This window comes from Triticum aestivum, chromosome 1A, assembly GCF_018294505.1.
Source record: "Triticum aestivum cultivar Chinese Spring chromosome 1A, IWGSC CS RefSeq v2.1, whole genome shotgun sequence".
NCBI classification, from domain to species: domain Eukaryota; kingdom Viridiplantae; phylum Streptophyta; class Magnoliopsida; order Poales; family Poaceae; genus Triticum; species Triticum aestivum.
Window position 1 is genome coordinate 31,929,918 of NC_057794.1, and position 16,397 is coordinate 31,946,314.

The following is a 16,397-nucleotide window of genomic DNA, read 5'->3' on the forward strand; positions in this document are numbered from 1 at the left end:
CGGGTTCTCCACCTTCATCTCCGGTGACTTCCTCCCCGGTCTCCTCTCCCAGCCTGTCACCGGATTCTACACCTTCATCTCCGGTGACTTCTTCGTCGCCACCCCCTGATTCTACCTTGCCGATTCCTCCTTCTATTATTCCATCTTTTCCTCAGCATTACACTCGTCGTCCACGACCAGTTGATGCCTCTGTGGATGGGTCGTCATCTTCCTCTCAGCCTACTTATGGCTTGCGTTCTCGTTCTCGTCCGCCTGTTGATCGCTTTGGATTTCCCACCGCTGGTGCTGCTGTTCTTGAGCCGACTTCTTACCGTCAGGCTGTTGTTCATCCTGAATGGCAGTTTGCGATGGCAGAGAAGATTGCTGCTCTTGAACGCACTGGTATCTGGGATCTTGTTTCTCTTCCACCCGGAGTCCGTCCGATCACTTGTAAGTGGGTCTACAAGGTTAAGACTCGCTCCGATGGTTCTCTTGAGCGTCACAAAGCTCGTCTTGTGGCTCGTGCTTTTCAGCAGGAGCATGGTCGTGATTATGACGAGACTTTTGCTCCTGTGGCTCATATGACCACTGTTCGTACACTTCTTGCCGTTGCCTCTGCACGCCACTGGTCTATATCTCAGCTTGATGTTAAGAATGCCTTTCTTAATGGTGAGCTGCGTGAGGAGGTGTACATGCAGCCACCACCTGGGTATTCTGTTCCTGATGGCATGGTATGTCATCTTCGTCGCTCTCTCTATGGCCTTAAGCAAGCCCCCCCGCGCCTGGTTTGAGCGCTTTGCCTCTGTGATCACTGCTGCTGGTTTTTTAGCCAGTGCTCATGATCCAGCATTGTTTATTCACCTTTCTCCTCGTGGACGGACTCTTCTTCTTCTTTATGTTGATGACATGATCATCACGGGGGATGACCCCGAGTATATTGCCTTTGTAAAGGCTCGTCTTAGTGAGCAGTTTCTTATGTCTGATCTTGGACCTCTTCGCTACTTTCTTGGGATTGAAGTCTCTTCTACCTCTGATGGCTTTTTTATCTCCCAGGAAAAGTATGTCCAGGATCTTCTTGCTCGTGCTGCTCTTACTGACGAGCGCGTTGTTGAGACTCCTATGGAGCTCAATGTTCACCTCCGTGCTACTGATAGTGATCCTCTCCCTGATCCGACGCGTTATCGTCATCTTGTTGGCAGTCTTGTCTATCTAGCTGTCACTCGTCCGGAAATCTCTTATCCGGTTCATATTCTGAGTCAGTTTGTTTCTGCCCCCACCTCGGTTCACTATAGTCATCTCCGTGTTCTTCGATATCTTCGAGGCACGATCTCTCACCGTCTATTCTTTCCTCGCTCCAGTTCTTTACAGCTCCAGGCCTATTCGGATGCTACATGGGCTAGTGATCCTTCCGATCGCCGTTCACTTTCTGCTTACTGTGTTTTTCTTGGTGGTTCTCTCATTGCCTGAAAGACGAAGAAATAGCTTGCAGTTTCCCGTTCGAGTGCCGAGGCTGAGTTGCGAGCAATGGCTCTTTTGACGGCAGAGGTGACTTGGTTACGGTGGTTACTTCAGGATTTTGGTGTTTCTGTCACTACACCGACTCTGCTTTTATCTGACAGTACAGGTGCTATCAGCATTGCACGCGATCCTGTGAAGCATGAGCTCACCAAGCATATTGGTGTTGATGCGTTCTATGTGCGCGCTGCTGTGTAGGATCAGGTTATTGCTCTTCAGTATGTGCCTTCCGAGTTACAGTTGGCGGATTTCCTGACGAAGGCTCAGACTAGAGCACAACATGGCTTTTATCTCTCCAAACTCAGTGTTGTTCATCCACCATGAGTTTGAGGGGGGGTGTTAGAGTTATAATATAAGTCATGTACCCCTTTGTATTTATCCCGTTGTATAAGGGGTTTCCTGCATATGTTCCACACCTGTACATGTATATATATATATATATCGGCCTATGGCCTCATGGGAATACAAGTTGCATATTCCTAACAGTTACGTCAGTTTTAAGCGATCGGAATAATAGCTATTAATCAGCCGCCTCCTCCAAATGAACACAGGAGATCGCAGCAGAGATCACCCTGGAAAAAGAACAGGGCATGAAAAACAAATGTAAGGCAGTAGTATAACTAATTTACCAATATGTAAGGCAGTAGGTAGCTAGGCATTGTTACATCTATCGAGTCGAGTCGAAAAAAGAGTAAAAGATCATAAAAGGCTGAATTTGTACAGCCACCCTACATAGACTAAGTCGAGTAGAATAACATTTTCTCCCCCCTTCACCCACAGAAAAAGGAGTGAACTCTTGGACAAAACAACCAACATATATTATTATAATAGACAAATCGCATTCAGGCAATTTAGTGCTGCGACACTAACAATGACTAATACCCTACACAGACAAAGGAGTTATGACTTATGAAGCCATGGTTGGCATATGTATACGACTGACTTGTGCAAGCCAAAGATTATGTCACAACATGAGAACTTGGCCAGATGCACCACACTTGCAGCAAGGTAATTGCCACCAGCCACAACTAGATCAGAGAAATATATCTGCTCATCAACAAGTCAAAGATTATGTCACAACTTAAAAAGAACTTGGCCACACTTGCAGCAAAGTAATTTCCACCAACCACAATTAGAGAAATATATCTGCACATCTGACATCACAGCTAGCTTTCATTGTCCTAGATTGCCGCCGCAGGTCCACCATTGTTCATGATGTCCACAACTTCCATGAAATCAGAGTTTGCCACCAGCCTCTTGAGTGATCTCCACAATCTAACAATGACGATTGACTTAGGACTTACGAGGCCATGGTTGACATATGTATATGACTGACTTTGTGCAAGTCAAAGATTATGCCATCACAACTTCAGAAGAACTTGGCCACACTTGCAGCAAGGTAATTTCCACCAACCACAACTTAGAGAAATATATCTGCACACCGACATCACAGCAGCTTTCATTGACCTTGACTTTGCAGTGTAAGACTGCTTTGCGTCTAGCTCAATGCCTCAATCCACACGTGCTTGATATGAATGAAGCCAGCAGAAGTATGATCCAAAGAAGCAATATTTTGCTGTGCACAATACAATACTGCAGGAGTTGGTCAGAAGATGCTTTTCCAGAGAATCTGACCAACTGCAGCAAAAATACTGCCAAATAGTAGAGGGCAGGCTTGCTTATGTGATTATGTCTCTCCATCTTTCTTCATTTCGTTTAGTAACTTCTGTTCATCCGGAGCCATGAGAAGCATCAAGCGTCTCTCCTTGCTCCAGCATCTCCTCTTCTTCTTCCTCTTCCTCTTCCTCATCCTCGATCTTTCAGAGCTTGCTACCGGGCAACAAGACCAATTCGTCTACTCCGGTTTCGCAGGCGCCAACCTCGCCCTCGACGGCACCGCCACCATCACACCAGACGGCCTGCTTGAGCTGACCAACGGCACCTTCCGGCTCAGAGGCCATGCTTTCCACCCGACTCCATTCTACTTCAGCAGGGCGCCCAACGGGACAGCGGTTCAGGCGCCTCAGTCCTTTGCTGTCTCGTACGTGTTTGCCATCTACTGCATCCAGGCCCAGACCTGCGGGCACGGCATGGCCTCGGTCGTCGCCGCGAGCAGCAACTTCTCCGACACCATGCCCACCCAGTACCTGGGGCTCATCAACGACCACAACAACGGCGACCCAGCCAACCGCTTCTTCGCCGTCGAGCTCGACACCAACTGGAACGACGAGTTCAAGGACATTGACAACAACCATGTCGGGATCGACATCAACAACCTCGTCTCAGTGAAATCCAGCAGCGCCGGCTACTACGACGACCGCGACGAGGGTAACTTCCAAAACCTGACACTCGCGAGCTACAAAATGATGCAGGTGTGGGTGGAGTATGATGGAGGTCGCAGGCAGATCAGTGTGAGCTTGGCTCCAGTAGACATGGCCAAACCCACCAAACCACTGCTCTCCACCACCTACAACCTCTCAACGGTGCTCCCAGACATGGTTTACGTTGGCTTCTCTGCCTCGACGGGCTCATTCGACTCGCGGCAGTATGTGCTTGGTTGGAGCTTCGGCATCAACAGGCCTTCTCCAGCAATCGACATCACCAAGCTGCCCAAGCTGCCTCGTCAAGGTCCGAAGCCTAGATCCAAGGTATTGGAAATCGTACTACCAATAGTTTCTGCGACATTTGTTCTTGCTGTGGGCACTGTTGTCATTCTTCTTGTGCGAAGGCGGCTAAGGTATGCCGAGCTTAGAGAAGACTGGGAGACTGAATTTGGGCCCCATAGGTTTTCATACAAGGACTTGTTTCACGCCACCAAGGGATTTAAGAACAAGAATCTACTGGGGATTGGAGGATTTGGAAAGGTGTACAAGGGAGTGCTTCCAAAGTCGAAAGTGGAGATTGCTGTGAAAAGGATCTCCCACGACTCTAAGCAGGGAATGAAGGAATTTGTGGCAGAGGTTGCGAGCATCGGCCGCCTCCAGCACCGCAATATTGTGCAGTTGCATGGCTACTGCCGGCGCAAGGCTGAGCTTCTTCTGGTGTATGACTACCTGTCGAATGGAAGTCTCGACAAGTACCTGTATGATCAGGAGAAGAAGCCCACTTTAACTTGGGCCCAGAGATACAAAATCATCAAAGACATTGCGTCTGCCTTGCTTTACCTTCACCAGGAATGGGAGAAAGTTGTATTGCATCGAGACATCAAGCCAAGCAATGTGCTCCTCGATGATGGACTGAATGGGCGGCTGGGTGACTTCGGCTTAGCAAGGTTATATGACCACGAGACTGGCCCTCAAACCACACATGTTGTTGGCACCATTGGATACCTAGCTCCTGAGCTAGCACACACCAACAAAGCAACCCCACTTAGTGATGTATTTTCCTTTGGCATGTTTGTTCTTGAGGTCACTTGTGGGCGGAAGCCCATCGAGCCAACATCACAAGGCAACCAACTCACCTTGGTCAGATGGGTGATTGACCATTGGCACCAAGGATTTCTCACAGATGCAGTGGATACCAAGCTCCGGGGTGCCTACAATGTTGATGAGGCATGCCTAGCTCTGAAGTTAGGATTGCTGTGCTCACACCCATTAATCAATCTAAGGCCCAACATGAGGCAGGTTATGCAGTATCTCAATGGTGATATGCCACCCCCAGATCTAAATCTGACACACATGAGCTTCAACATTCCATCCTTGATGCAGAACGAAGTTTCCGTAGACGACTTGCGTGCAGCCTTGATGGTGTAAATTCCACTTTCTTTTTCCAATTTAGATGCACATTTGTCCAAACTCTACCATTTGTCCAATGTATTTACATGTGCAAGACCTATATAGAGAATTATTCTTGGTTAGTATGAAAGCTCTTATTTTGTATGGTTTATCATAGCCTGTAAGAACGAGACCTAGATATGTCGGGCGTGTTCAGGAGAACACAACTACACAAGTACTTACATGTGTCCTGCAAGGCGCTATGCACTTGTTGGGCAGTAGCATGGCAACTAGCCCTTAGGGTATGTGCAATGGTAGAGAAGACAATATTCCCTAAACCCACCACAACGGTGGCCGGGTTGTGTTCAACAAGTGGAACCCATGCCTTCAAGTGGTGTGCCACTTAATGAACACATACATGCCTCCAACACAAACTCATATACACACTTGTTCCATACATGGTCTTTGCTTTGAGCGACCAGAGCATAGTAGGCTTTTTGCAAAGGCATGTATCCGGTTGGAGCGAGCAGCCAAGGAGATGTTTACCCCAGATGGTGATGGTTTAGTCTTCGGAACGGCCCTCCAATACCTTAGGAGGTACTCTTTTCGTCGAACCATGACATTTTAATCTTTGTACAGTGAGTTTGTCATGCTGCAGTGGTGAAGTACTCCCCACCTATGCCAATTGCCAAGAGGTTCTGTGTTCGACACAACCTCTCTGCATTGCACTCTGCAAGAATAAGGCTTGCCTTGTATAATCCTTTCCCCTACCCCACCTGGTGTGGAAGCTTCTAGAACTGGGTTTGTCTTTTTTGTTTCCGGGTGAGTTCGTCTTTGTTTGGACTGTTGTGCATCTTGCTCTGTACAGACCGGGTGTGAACTCTATGCAGTTGGTACCGTCTCGATGCAACATTGGAGTCAGTAAAGCTCTCATTATTATTGAGAAAAGGGTTATCCTACAACGATTCCTGACAATGAACAATTTAGAATGCTATATACTCCTAGACGTCTGCCTTATGCACGTGTAGCCATGGAAAGCTACACTACATAGACGAGTGACTTGTGAGGCCATGTGCAGTAGTCAACATGGAAAAGCAAGGCCGATGCACATGAAATAAATTATGAAGGCATGCGTAGCTGCAAATAAAATATAACCGCAGAGCAAAGATTTTTCCACAACTTACCTAACCATGTACCCTGAATGTCGGATTCCCTCCATGGTAGGTAATCTTTACACATCACAAACTGAAGCTATGTGTCTTGTGCAGCAGATGTTAAGTTGACTGCACGCATTTATCAAGTAACAATAAATAACTGTATCATAAGGAAAACATAATTAAAACAAAATTGTATTCTGATTTATGCTCCAGGCTGTGTAAATTTGGGTTTCAGTTCTTTTCAGGATACAGTAAAATATGTATTGTTAATTGCAAATCAGAAAAGAAACATGGTGGCTGACCAATGTGGAAAGCTACATAGACGACTGACTTTTCAAGTCATGCATGCATGTGTAACCACCGAAAGCTATGTGTAGTGGAGAATATGGGAAAGCAAGGACGACTGACTTTTGCACTGAAGTCATGAGATGAGTGGCTAAGAATTTCCTACCCTACAAATAAATTACAACCACGAGGGTAAGATCGTGCACTGAAGTCATGTATAGCTTGTTTTTTCAAAACGTGTTCTTGGTATAGCATTTGCAGACGACAATGCCTGTGGAAAAAAGAGGGCAGGATAGCAACTTTTACCTCACTGCAGATTAAGTTAAATAGCATTGCAGTCTGCTCCTGCAAGCACAGAGAAGCACCCATCTCAGATGAAGTTCTTCCTCCTCTGTTTCCTCCTCTGTTTTGGCCTCAAGCCTGCGTTTTTCACTGCAGCAAGCGATGACCAACTCTTGTACCATGGCTTCACAGCCGGTACCAACCTCACCGTCGACGAGGCTGCTTCAGTCACGCCGAACGGACTCCTTGAGCTAACCAATGGCTCGCTTGGTTGCAAAGGTCATGCGTTCTACCCAACTCCGTTGCACTTCCGCAAATCGCATAATGATACAGTGCAATCTTTCTCAGTCGCCTTCGTGTTTGCCATCCACTCTAGCTACCCCATCATGAGCCGACAGGGCTTGGCTTTCGTTGTCGCCCCAAGCATGAACTTCTCAACTGCATTGGCCAACCAATACTTGGGCCTCATGAACTCCCAGAACAACGGCAACTTGAGCAACCACATCTTCGCCATCGAGCTAGACACCGTCCTAAACATCGAGTTCAAAGACATCAACACCAACCATGTAGGTATTGACATCAACAGCCTCCAGTCTATAGAGTCCAACTCTGCAGGATATTATGATGATAGGAACGGTACCTTCCAAGACATGGTTCTTGCTAGTGGTGATGCAATTCAAGTGTGGGTGGACTACAATGGTGAAGCCAAGAAAATCAGTGTGACCATGGCTCCCCTTCAAATGGCAAAACCTACAAGGCCACTCATATCGACAAATTATGACCTCTCGAGTGTGTTGCAAGATCCATCCTACATCGGCTTCTCATCTTCAGGTGGAGAGGTCGACTCAAGACATTATGTACTTGGTTGGAGTTTTGGGATGAACAAACCAGCCCCACTGATCAATTCTGTGAAGCTGCCAAAACTACCTCAGCCAAAGCATCAATCAAAGCTGCTGAAAATCATCCTACCTATAGCGAGCGCAATCTTCGTATTTGCTGTGGGTTCTATGGTCATTTTACTAGTGAGGAGAAAATTGAGGTATGCTGAGCTAAAAGAAGATTGGGAGATCGAGTTCGGGCCACATCGGTTCTCATACAAGGATTTGTTCCATGCCACAGAAGGATTTAAGAACAAACACCTACTTGGTGCAGGAGGATTTGGGAAGGTATATAAAGGGGCCCTTCCATCAACAAAACTAGAGGTTGCTGTGAAGAGGGTATCGCACGAGTCCAGACAGGGTCTAAAGGAGTTTGTTGCTGAGGTTGTCAGCATTGGCCGCATCCGACATCGTAACCTTGTTCAGTTACTTGGCTATTGTAGGAGAAAAGATGAACTCCTTTTGGTGTATGACTACATGTCAAATGGTAGCCTTGATAAGTATTTGTATTGTGATGATCCAATGCTTATACTAAACTGGGTTCAGAGGTTTCGGATAATAAAGGATATTGCATCAGGCTTGCTGTACCTCCATGAAAAATGGGAGAAAGTGGTCATCCACCGTGACATCAAAGCAAGCAACGTACTCCTTGATAGTGAAATGAATGGGAGGCTAGGTGACTTTGGCCTTGCAAGACTTTATGATCATGGAACTGATATGCAGACCACACATGTGGTTGGTACCATTGGGTACCTAGCCCCAGAACTGATATGCACAGGTAAGGCAACTCCTCTCACTGATGTGTTTGCCTTTGGGATTTTCCTTCTTGAGGTTGCCTGTGGGCAAAGGCCAGTTAACAGCAATGCACGAGCAAATCAACCTTTGTTAGTTGATTGGGTTCTTGAGCATTGGAATAAGGGATCACTGGCTGAGGCAGTAGATACGAGGTTACAGAATGACTATAATGTTGACGAGGCATGCCTAGTGCTAAAGCTAGGACTACTATGTGCACACCCATTTACCAATGCAAGGCCCAACATGCAGAGTATCATGCGGTACCTTGATGGCGATTTGCAATTCCCTGACTTAACAGATACAGACATGAGCTTCAGCCTGCTCTCTCAAATGCAGGGTGAAGGGTTTGACCGTTATGCATTGTCATATCTTTCATTAAACACGAGCATTGGCACAATATCTGGTCTTTCAGGAGGAAGATGATATCAATCTTGGTTGATGTTATAATTATAATATATCTGAGCTTGCATGCCACATATTATATTTAGTACCAAATCATGTAATGTTTGGGGCTAGGTTAGACTTCTCAGAGGCTTTTCTTACTGTGAGGGTAGTGCGTAATTGCTTTTCGAATGGTGTTTACAGCTCATAATTTTAATAACTAAACGAAGAAGCTACCTGCGTACTTGTGGGTTGATTTACATATGCATCATTCAGTTGCTTATCACGTGGTGTTTCACAGCCCACAAATAAATACTATCTTTGCATTAATGGGTTGATTTACATGTATTATTCAGTTGCTTATTGCATGGTGTTTTACAGCTCACAAATATATATGTATACGACATAGAAATTGTGGGAAGTGAGGCCGCGTTTATATATTAATTAGTTACAAACAGAGTGTAGGATTGCAGCCATCTCCACCATTAGAGATGACGCACAACGAAGCGGTGGCGGTTCTGCAGCCTATCTCCCCTTCTCCAACAACCTAATGACGCCGCCGCCCCTTCGCAAGCTGCCCCCATCACACCTCCTTCCTCCCGTGACCGCTCAGCAGCCCCACGATGCCATCCCACTATTGGCACCAAGTGTTACCAAACCGCGAGCTCGCCACCATGCCTGTTATTCTGTCCAGCCTGACTAGAGGTCGGTTGTGGGCCTACACAGTTCCTCCTCTCATCACCACCGCTCGTGCTGCAAAGCTGACGCATGATGTCTGATCTCATCATGTATGATATAGGCAACACAAGTGGAGTGCCAAACACTACCCCCACTGGCACAATCCTAGATGTACTTAATCTTTCAACCCCACCCACATTTAAGTCCAACAGCAGGCAACTTTAAAACAAAATGAGAAGAGTCTAAAATACTTTATTTAGCTTAAGTGGCAACTTAGCAAGGACTGAAAATACAGGCTGGCTGGCTTCACAGGAATATTATACTATAACCACTAGCTCAGACCAGTACGCAGAGATGGCAATACATGTCAGTGTGCCAGACTAGAACAAAAGCCAAAATGATTTCATGAAATGCAAACCAAGACTAGAAAGTTACCAGCTGCTCTTGGCGGAGGTCATCTCCCTCTCTGAAAATTATCTTGGATGATTCCCCATTCGCTGTCTTAAATGTAAAGACACGGTGGATTTTAAGGCACTCTTGAATACGGATGACTCTTTGGTGAAACACTAGTAAGGACAAGTGTAGCTGCTAACAGTGAATGAATTGGCTGAAACGAAATTACCAAATTAAATCAATTAACGGTGAGCAAGTTAATTACCTCATCAAAGTTAGTATGCTCACTAACTACTGGCAACACCTGTCCCAATTTCTCGACTATCAAAGTTAGTATGGAACTAGCAATTTCAATATTTAATAAAGCTGAAACTGACGATTGATCATAACATGTGAGCTTTATATGCAGTAGTTAAGTAAAAAAAATTTGCTGATCATGATTACTAAATGCTGACCGAGACATCATCACATCAACTGGTTGATTTGGTTCACACTTTCCATCTTCCAATCAATACAACAGCTTCTTTAGCTTCCCACACATTATCACAATACTAAACATTGCAAACTATATCAAAGATAACGTGGAGTCGGCAGCTCGATATCATATAAAAGGCTGCCTGGTAGCTAGTAATTTAGAAATTAGATCAAGGAATGTGAAATAGACATGCAGAAGTTACCACATAGATTCCTTTCAACACAGATAAAGTTTGGAATGGTAAAAAAAGTGACATTAGAAACCGAATTCAAGTGTCCTTTGTATTGATCACTGGACAGGACGATATTATATTCATTAAGTCTTGGACTCGGTACGGCCCGACATGCCTAGAGAGCACATTTCCTCTGATGCACATAAGAAATACGACAGTAAAAGACACAAGTCGTGCTGAGATACTGATTATGTCGGCGTATTTTGCCAACGACACATTCAATACAGCTTTCAAGTGATATAGCCTCCATGGTAGACCGCAATCAACCAGTATGAGATGTTGATTCTCCCGAACAGGTTAGCAGACACGAAACATTAAGAATGAAGAGAAGACACATACAACAAGACTCTGATGGCAAATCAGTTTCAACCTGGAAGACAACTCTGGGTTGTGTGTGGGGTTCGAAGCTGCAGAATTCAACAACTAGGCAGGGAACAAAACAAATGTTCCAGCATCTCGCAATCCTCCTTCAATTTGTCGACGGCACTGAAGGCAATCCACGTTAATGAGCCTCTTATTCACCTCGCTCCTTGTTAGGATAAGTGAAAAGGTAGGTCAGAACAGAGTAGAGATCTGCGGGGAGCAACATGAGGGGAGGGGAGGGGACGAACGAGTGAGCACCTCGAGAGGCGGAGGGGGTATGCGGAAGGTGAGGGCGAGGCTGATATGTCGCAGCGCAGGATGAAGCGGGACTCGCCGCGCCGTGCTTGCCCTGCTGATGCCGGTGGTCGCCACGGCCATGGGCGGACGGGCGGCCGGCCGGCCGGAGTGGGGTGGTGATGAGTTCGGGAGAATCGCTGTGCCGCCGGCGCGAGGGAGCCCGGCTGGCTGTACAAGGGTTGGCGCGGCGCGGTGGCGGTGGTGATCCGGCCGGCGTGGCTGCCTCGTCGTCTCCACACTCTGCAGAGAGACAGATGCAAACCGAAACAGGCAAGTGTAGCTGGGCTGGGCTTGTGATTCGGCGGCATCGGAAAATAGAGCCCAGTTCGAATTTGATGCCAGGCCTACTTTGCTCCAAACTTACGCGAAGGCTATATCTCGCTTATAACGGGTCGTTGATATGCTCGCATAAAGCTCTCTCCTCTGCCCTACAGTTTCTGCGTGGGGCCATTTTAGCACACTAGATGAGTCCCCACGCGTTGCCGCGGCACAACCATATATCTTTATTTGTGATCATCGATGTTATAGAACTATAAAAAAACAACTTATAACCACATGACAAATGTGGTAGTCAAACTATAAAAAAACTCCCACCATCAAGCAAGTGTAGGAAATATAGATCAGTCCAGGTAAGGAAAGGAGATCAGCCAACTCCTACTGCATAATGGGTTTATATTTTCTCATGCTGCCTGTGCATGCTTGCATGCGGACGTGTTGATGGGATTTAAAACCCAGACACATGCATGCGACCGTAAGCTTCTGCATGCTTGCATGCAGCTTAGTGCGGAGCCTCTCAACGTCTAGATCAGACGGCTATAATGGACTGATTTAGTTAATCTGTGGGCTACAATAATTTTGATGACATGGCTCACGGAGAATGTAGAAAATTCCTATTAGTGGGGGCTAGCTATTTAGATATAGTATATTCGTTCGCTCGATGGTTGCGCTCGCTCTAGTTTTCTTAACGTTTATTTTTATTTTCCTGTTTTTGTCTTCTTTTATTTTCTTTGTTTTTTCAATTTTTTCCTTTTTTTCTCGTTTTCACTGATTATTTTATTTTCTTTGTTTTTTGTTCTTTCCTGATTTTCTTGTTTTCTAACATTCTTATTCTTTTTTGGTCTACCTTGTTTTCTTTTTTATTTTTTTATTTGGTTTTCTTTGTTTCTTTCGTCAGGTTACTTGGGTAGTTTCATTTTTCTTTCTTTTTCAACACATGTCTACGTCGTTTTTACGCACTGCACAATTTTCATGTCTCAAGAATATTTTTTATACATGTTAACATATTTTAAATACATGATTAGAATTTTTGAAATATATATTTTGATGTCTATCGTTTTATATACATTGTACATATATTTGGCATACATCTAAAACATTTTAATACATGTTTAATATTTTCCATATACATGATTAATTCTTTATAAATATATGTTTTCATAAACATTTACATTTTTTGGATACATCTAAAATATTTTTAACATTTTTCCAAAACATGATTAACAATTTTTCAAATATTTTTTTGATGCTATTGTTTTTATACATAAAACATTTATATATAGACTTAATAAAATCATATACGTGATTTTGTTTCAAATATAAGTTTTGATGTCTTGTTTTTTCTGCATGAGTAGTATATTTTTTTTATACATTAGAAACACATTTTTATACACGTTTAACGTTTTTTTGAATTACAAGAACATTTTTGTACATTGCGTAAACATTATTAAAAAAACATGTACTCCCTCCGTTCCTAAATATAATTCTTTTTAGAGATTCTGCTATAGAGACTACATTCGGATGTATATAAACGCCTTTTAAACTATAAGTCCACACCAGGTACTTCTCCACATGCATAATTCCCCGAATATGCAATATTAGGTTACTCAACATTTTCAAGAGCATAATTCATCCTGCGTTCAATACAGTTTCCAAATGTGTATTCATGCTAGACGGCAATCAACCACTGCATTGGCGGTATGAGATATTATTTTCCCGAACAGGCTAGGAAACTAACCTGTAATCGCCGATTCGCGCCGCTGGGGCCTGCACGGACAACTGGGCCGGCCCAGGAAATGCAGCGAGGTTGTTAGATCGCAAAAGAATGCTTAGAATTCAGAAATGCGGTAGAGCCAGGTTTCGATCTCTTACCTCCTGTGCGGTAACATTCAATTCAAACACAACCAATACGCCGAACTCCCTATTACATCAGAAGCCATGGCAATGAGGGACGGATTGGCATTTGCTAACTCACTGGGATTTAGCTGTCTGGAGGCGGAGTCTGACTCTTTACAAGTTATCAACTTCTGTTCGGGTCAAACAAGATGGTGGGATGAAGCAGCAGCGCTCTTTGCAGAATGTGTGGATTTAAGTACTTTGATCGGGAAGGTCATCTACAAGCACTGCTTACGTTCTTGTAACCCTGCAGCTCATGTGCTAGCAAACTTTAGTTATTGTAATAAGGTTTCTTCTGTTTGGTTGCATGAGCCTCCTGATATTTTGATTAAGGAGCTCGTGGACGATGTAAACAGTATCCATGATTAATAAAGCTAGCCATGATGACCTTTCTTAAAAAAATGCCGAACTCCCTAAGATGTTTATTTTGAGAACAAATAACCCTTACTATACACCCAGCTATTATGGGTATTATTTTATGATAAAATGAAAACAAAAAAGAAAAATGAATGCACAATATAAAAAATGTGAATTTCAAGAAAGTTCATAAAATTGGAAAGGTTCGTACAAAATGAAAAAAACATGAATTGAGAACACTTCATGAATTTAAATTTTCTTCACAAAATTTAGGATAAAGTTCATGAAATTTCCAAAAAACTTCTCAAATTTGGAAAAGGTTCATCGATTTTGAAAAATAGTTCACCAATTTTGAACAAAAAGTTCACCAATTTTTTTAAAAAAGTTCATGAGTTTTGAATAAAAAAATTCATCAAATTTGAAAAAATAGTTCACTGATTTTCAAAAAAGTTCCTCAACTTAGAAAAAGTTCATTAATTTGGAAAATTTTCATTGAAATTGAAAAAAAGTTCATCGATTTTGAAAAAAAGTTCATCAAAAGTGAAAAAAGGTTCATCGAATTTCAAAAAAGTCCATAGAATTTCAAAATAGTTCATTGAATTTGGAAAATAGTTTATCAAATTCAAAGGGGTGCAGGGGGAACCTAGTTGTACAAAAAGGAAAAAAACAAGAAACAAAAATGGAAAAATGTAAAAGTTCATGAAATTTCCAAAAAAACTTCTCAAACCTGGGAAAAAGTTCATCGATTTTGAAAAATAGTTCACCGATTTTGAACAAGAAGTTCAACAATTTTTTTTAAAAAGATTCATAAATTTTGAATAAAATAGTTCATAAAATTTGAAAAAATAGTTCACTGATTTTGAAAAAAGTTCGTCAACTTATAAAAAGTTCATCAATTTGAAAAAATTTCATCAAAATTGAAAAAAAGTTCATGAATTTTGAAAACTGTTCATCAAAATTGAAAAAAGGTTCATCAAATTTGAAAAAAGTTCATAGTATTTCTAAATAGTTCATTGAATTTGAAAAATAGTTTATCAAATTCAAAGGGGTGCAGGGGGAACCTGGTTGTACAAAAAGGAAAAAACAAAAAAGGAAAAATGTAAAAGGAAAAAGAGAGAATAAAAGAGAGAAAAGGTTACAACTTATCACACCCTGCTGCGTGGCAGGGTGGTAACACAAGCATGTAGCGGTCTCGCTTATAGATATGCTCGCCTAAAGCTCTCTCCCCTGCCCTAGAGTTTCCGGGTGGGACAATTTTAGCACATTCGTCCGCTCGATGGCTGCATTCGCTCTAGTTTTCTTAAGGTTTATTTTATTTTCCTGTTTTTGTCTTCTTCGGTTTTCTTTGTTTTCCTCTTTTCTTCTCGTTTTCACTGATTATTTTACTTTTTTGTTTTTGTTATTTCTCGATTTTCCTGCTTCCTAACATTTTTTTCTTTTTTGCACTAGCTTGTTTTCTTTTTTTCTATTTGATTTTCTTTGTTTCTTTTTTGGTTCATTTGGATAGTTTATTTTTTTTCTTTTTTTCTTCAAAACATGTCTACACTTTTTACACAGTGCATACTTTTTATATCTCCAGAATATTTTTAATACATGATTAGAATTTTTTAATTGTATATTTTGATGTCTATCGTTTTATATACATTGTAAATATATTTGGTATACATCTAATTTTTTTATACAGGTTTAATGTTTTTGATATACATGATTAATACTTTATAAATATATGTTTTCACGTCTATTGTCTTCGTAAACATTGTATATTTTTTGGATATATCTAAAATATGTTTTAATACATGTTTACATTTTTCCAAAACATGATTAACATTTTTTAAATATTTGTTTTGATGTTATTGTTTTTATACACATAATATATATATATATATATATATATATATATATATATGTATGTATTAAAAAATCATATACATGATTTTTTATCAAATATAAGTTTTGATGTCTTGTTTTTTCCGCACGCGTAGTACATTTTTCTTACACATTAGAAACACATTTTTATACACATTTAACCTTTTTTGAATTACAAGAACATTTTCATACATTGCATAAACATTATTAAAAACATGTACATGTTTTTGAAACGCGTGATCATTTTGTAAATGTCATAATTTTTTTCAAAAGCTATCAACATTGCTTAAGTTACTCTAACAAACAAATTATTCTGGGTTAACATTTTTCAAATTCTCGATTATATTTTTTATGAAGTAAATTATGTTTTTGAATTCTTGTATTGAATATGTATTCAAAAATACAAACAAAAGAAAAGAAGAAGAATCTAGAAACATACAAAAAATGGGACTAACCTGAAAGTTGGGTCGGCCCATTATTTGCGGTTGGGAAGGTGTTCCTTCAGCGCGACCTTCTTTGGTCTTGCTATAAGTGAGGCATAGGCGCTCCCCTCTCCAAAGGCAAAGTCTCCCAACCAAC

At 42.2% G+C, this 16,397-nt stretch overlaps 2 protein-coding genes and 1 long non-coding RNA gene across 3 annotated transcripts; 2 read left to right on the forward strand and 1 right to left on the reverse strand.

Annotated features, from left to right (window-relative positions):
* Window positions 1–1,868: 1,868 nt before the first annotated feature.
* Window positions 1,869–11,721, reverse strand: LOC123188008 (uncharacterized). The gene is made up of 5 exons (XR_006494293.1): window positions 11,385–11,721; window positions 10,322–11,292; window positions 10,099–10,248; window positions 6,392–6,490; window positions 1,869–2,066 (listed from the first exon to the last, which is right to left on the reverse strand). It is a non-coding gene; the product is annotated as an uncharacterized lncRNA (long non-coding RNA).
* Window positions 3,010–5,451, forward strand: LOC123187992 (L-type lectin-domain containing receptor kinase SIT2). The gene has a single exon (XM_044600022.1). It carries the CDS (start codon window positions 3,237–3,239, stop codon window positions 5,244–5,246), a length of 2,010 nt encoding a protein of 669 aa, XP_044455957.1. The 5' UTR covers window positions 3,010–3,236; the 3' UTR covers window positions 5,247–5,451.
* LOC123188002 (L-type lectin-domain containing receptor kinase SIT2-like) lies at window positions 6,877–9,249 on the forward strand. The gene has a single exon (XM_044600032.1). It carries the CDS (start codon window positions 7,024–7,026, stop codon window positions 9,025–9,027), a length of 2,004 nt encoding a protein of 667 aa, XP_044455967.1. The 5' UTR covers window positions 6,877–7,023; the 3' UTR covers window positions 9,028–9,249.
* Window positions 11,722–16,397: the final 4,676 nt, after the last annotated feature.

Coding starts and splice junctions, on each gene's coding strand:
- LOC123187992 (XM_044600022.1), top strand. CDS start 3,237: ATGAGAAGCATCAAGCGTCTCTCCTTGCTCCAGCATCTCCTCTTCTTC.
- LOC123188002 (XM_044600032.1), top strand. CDS start 7,024: ATGAAGTTCTTCCTCCTCTGTTTCCTCCTCTGTTTTGGCCTCAAGCCT.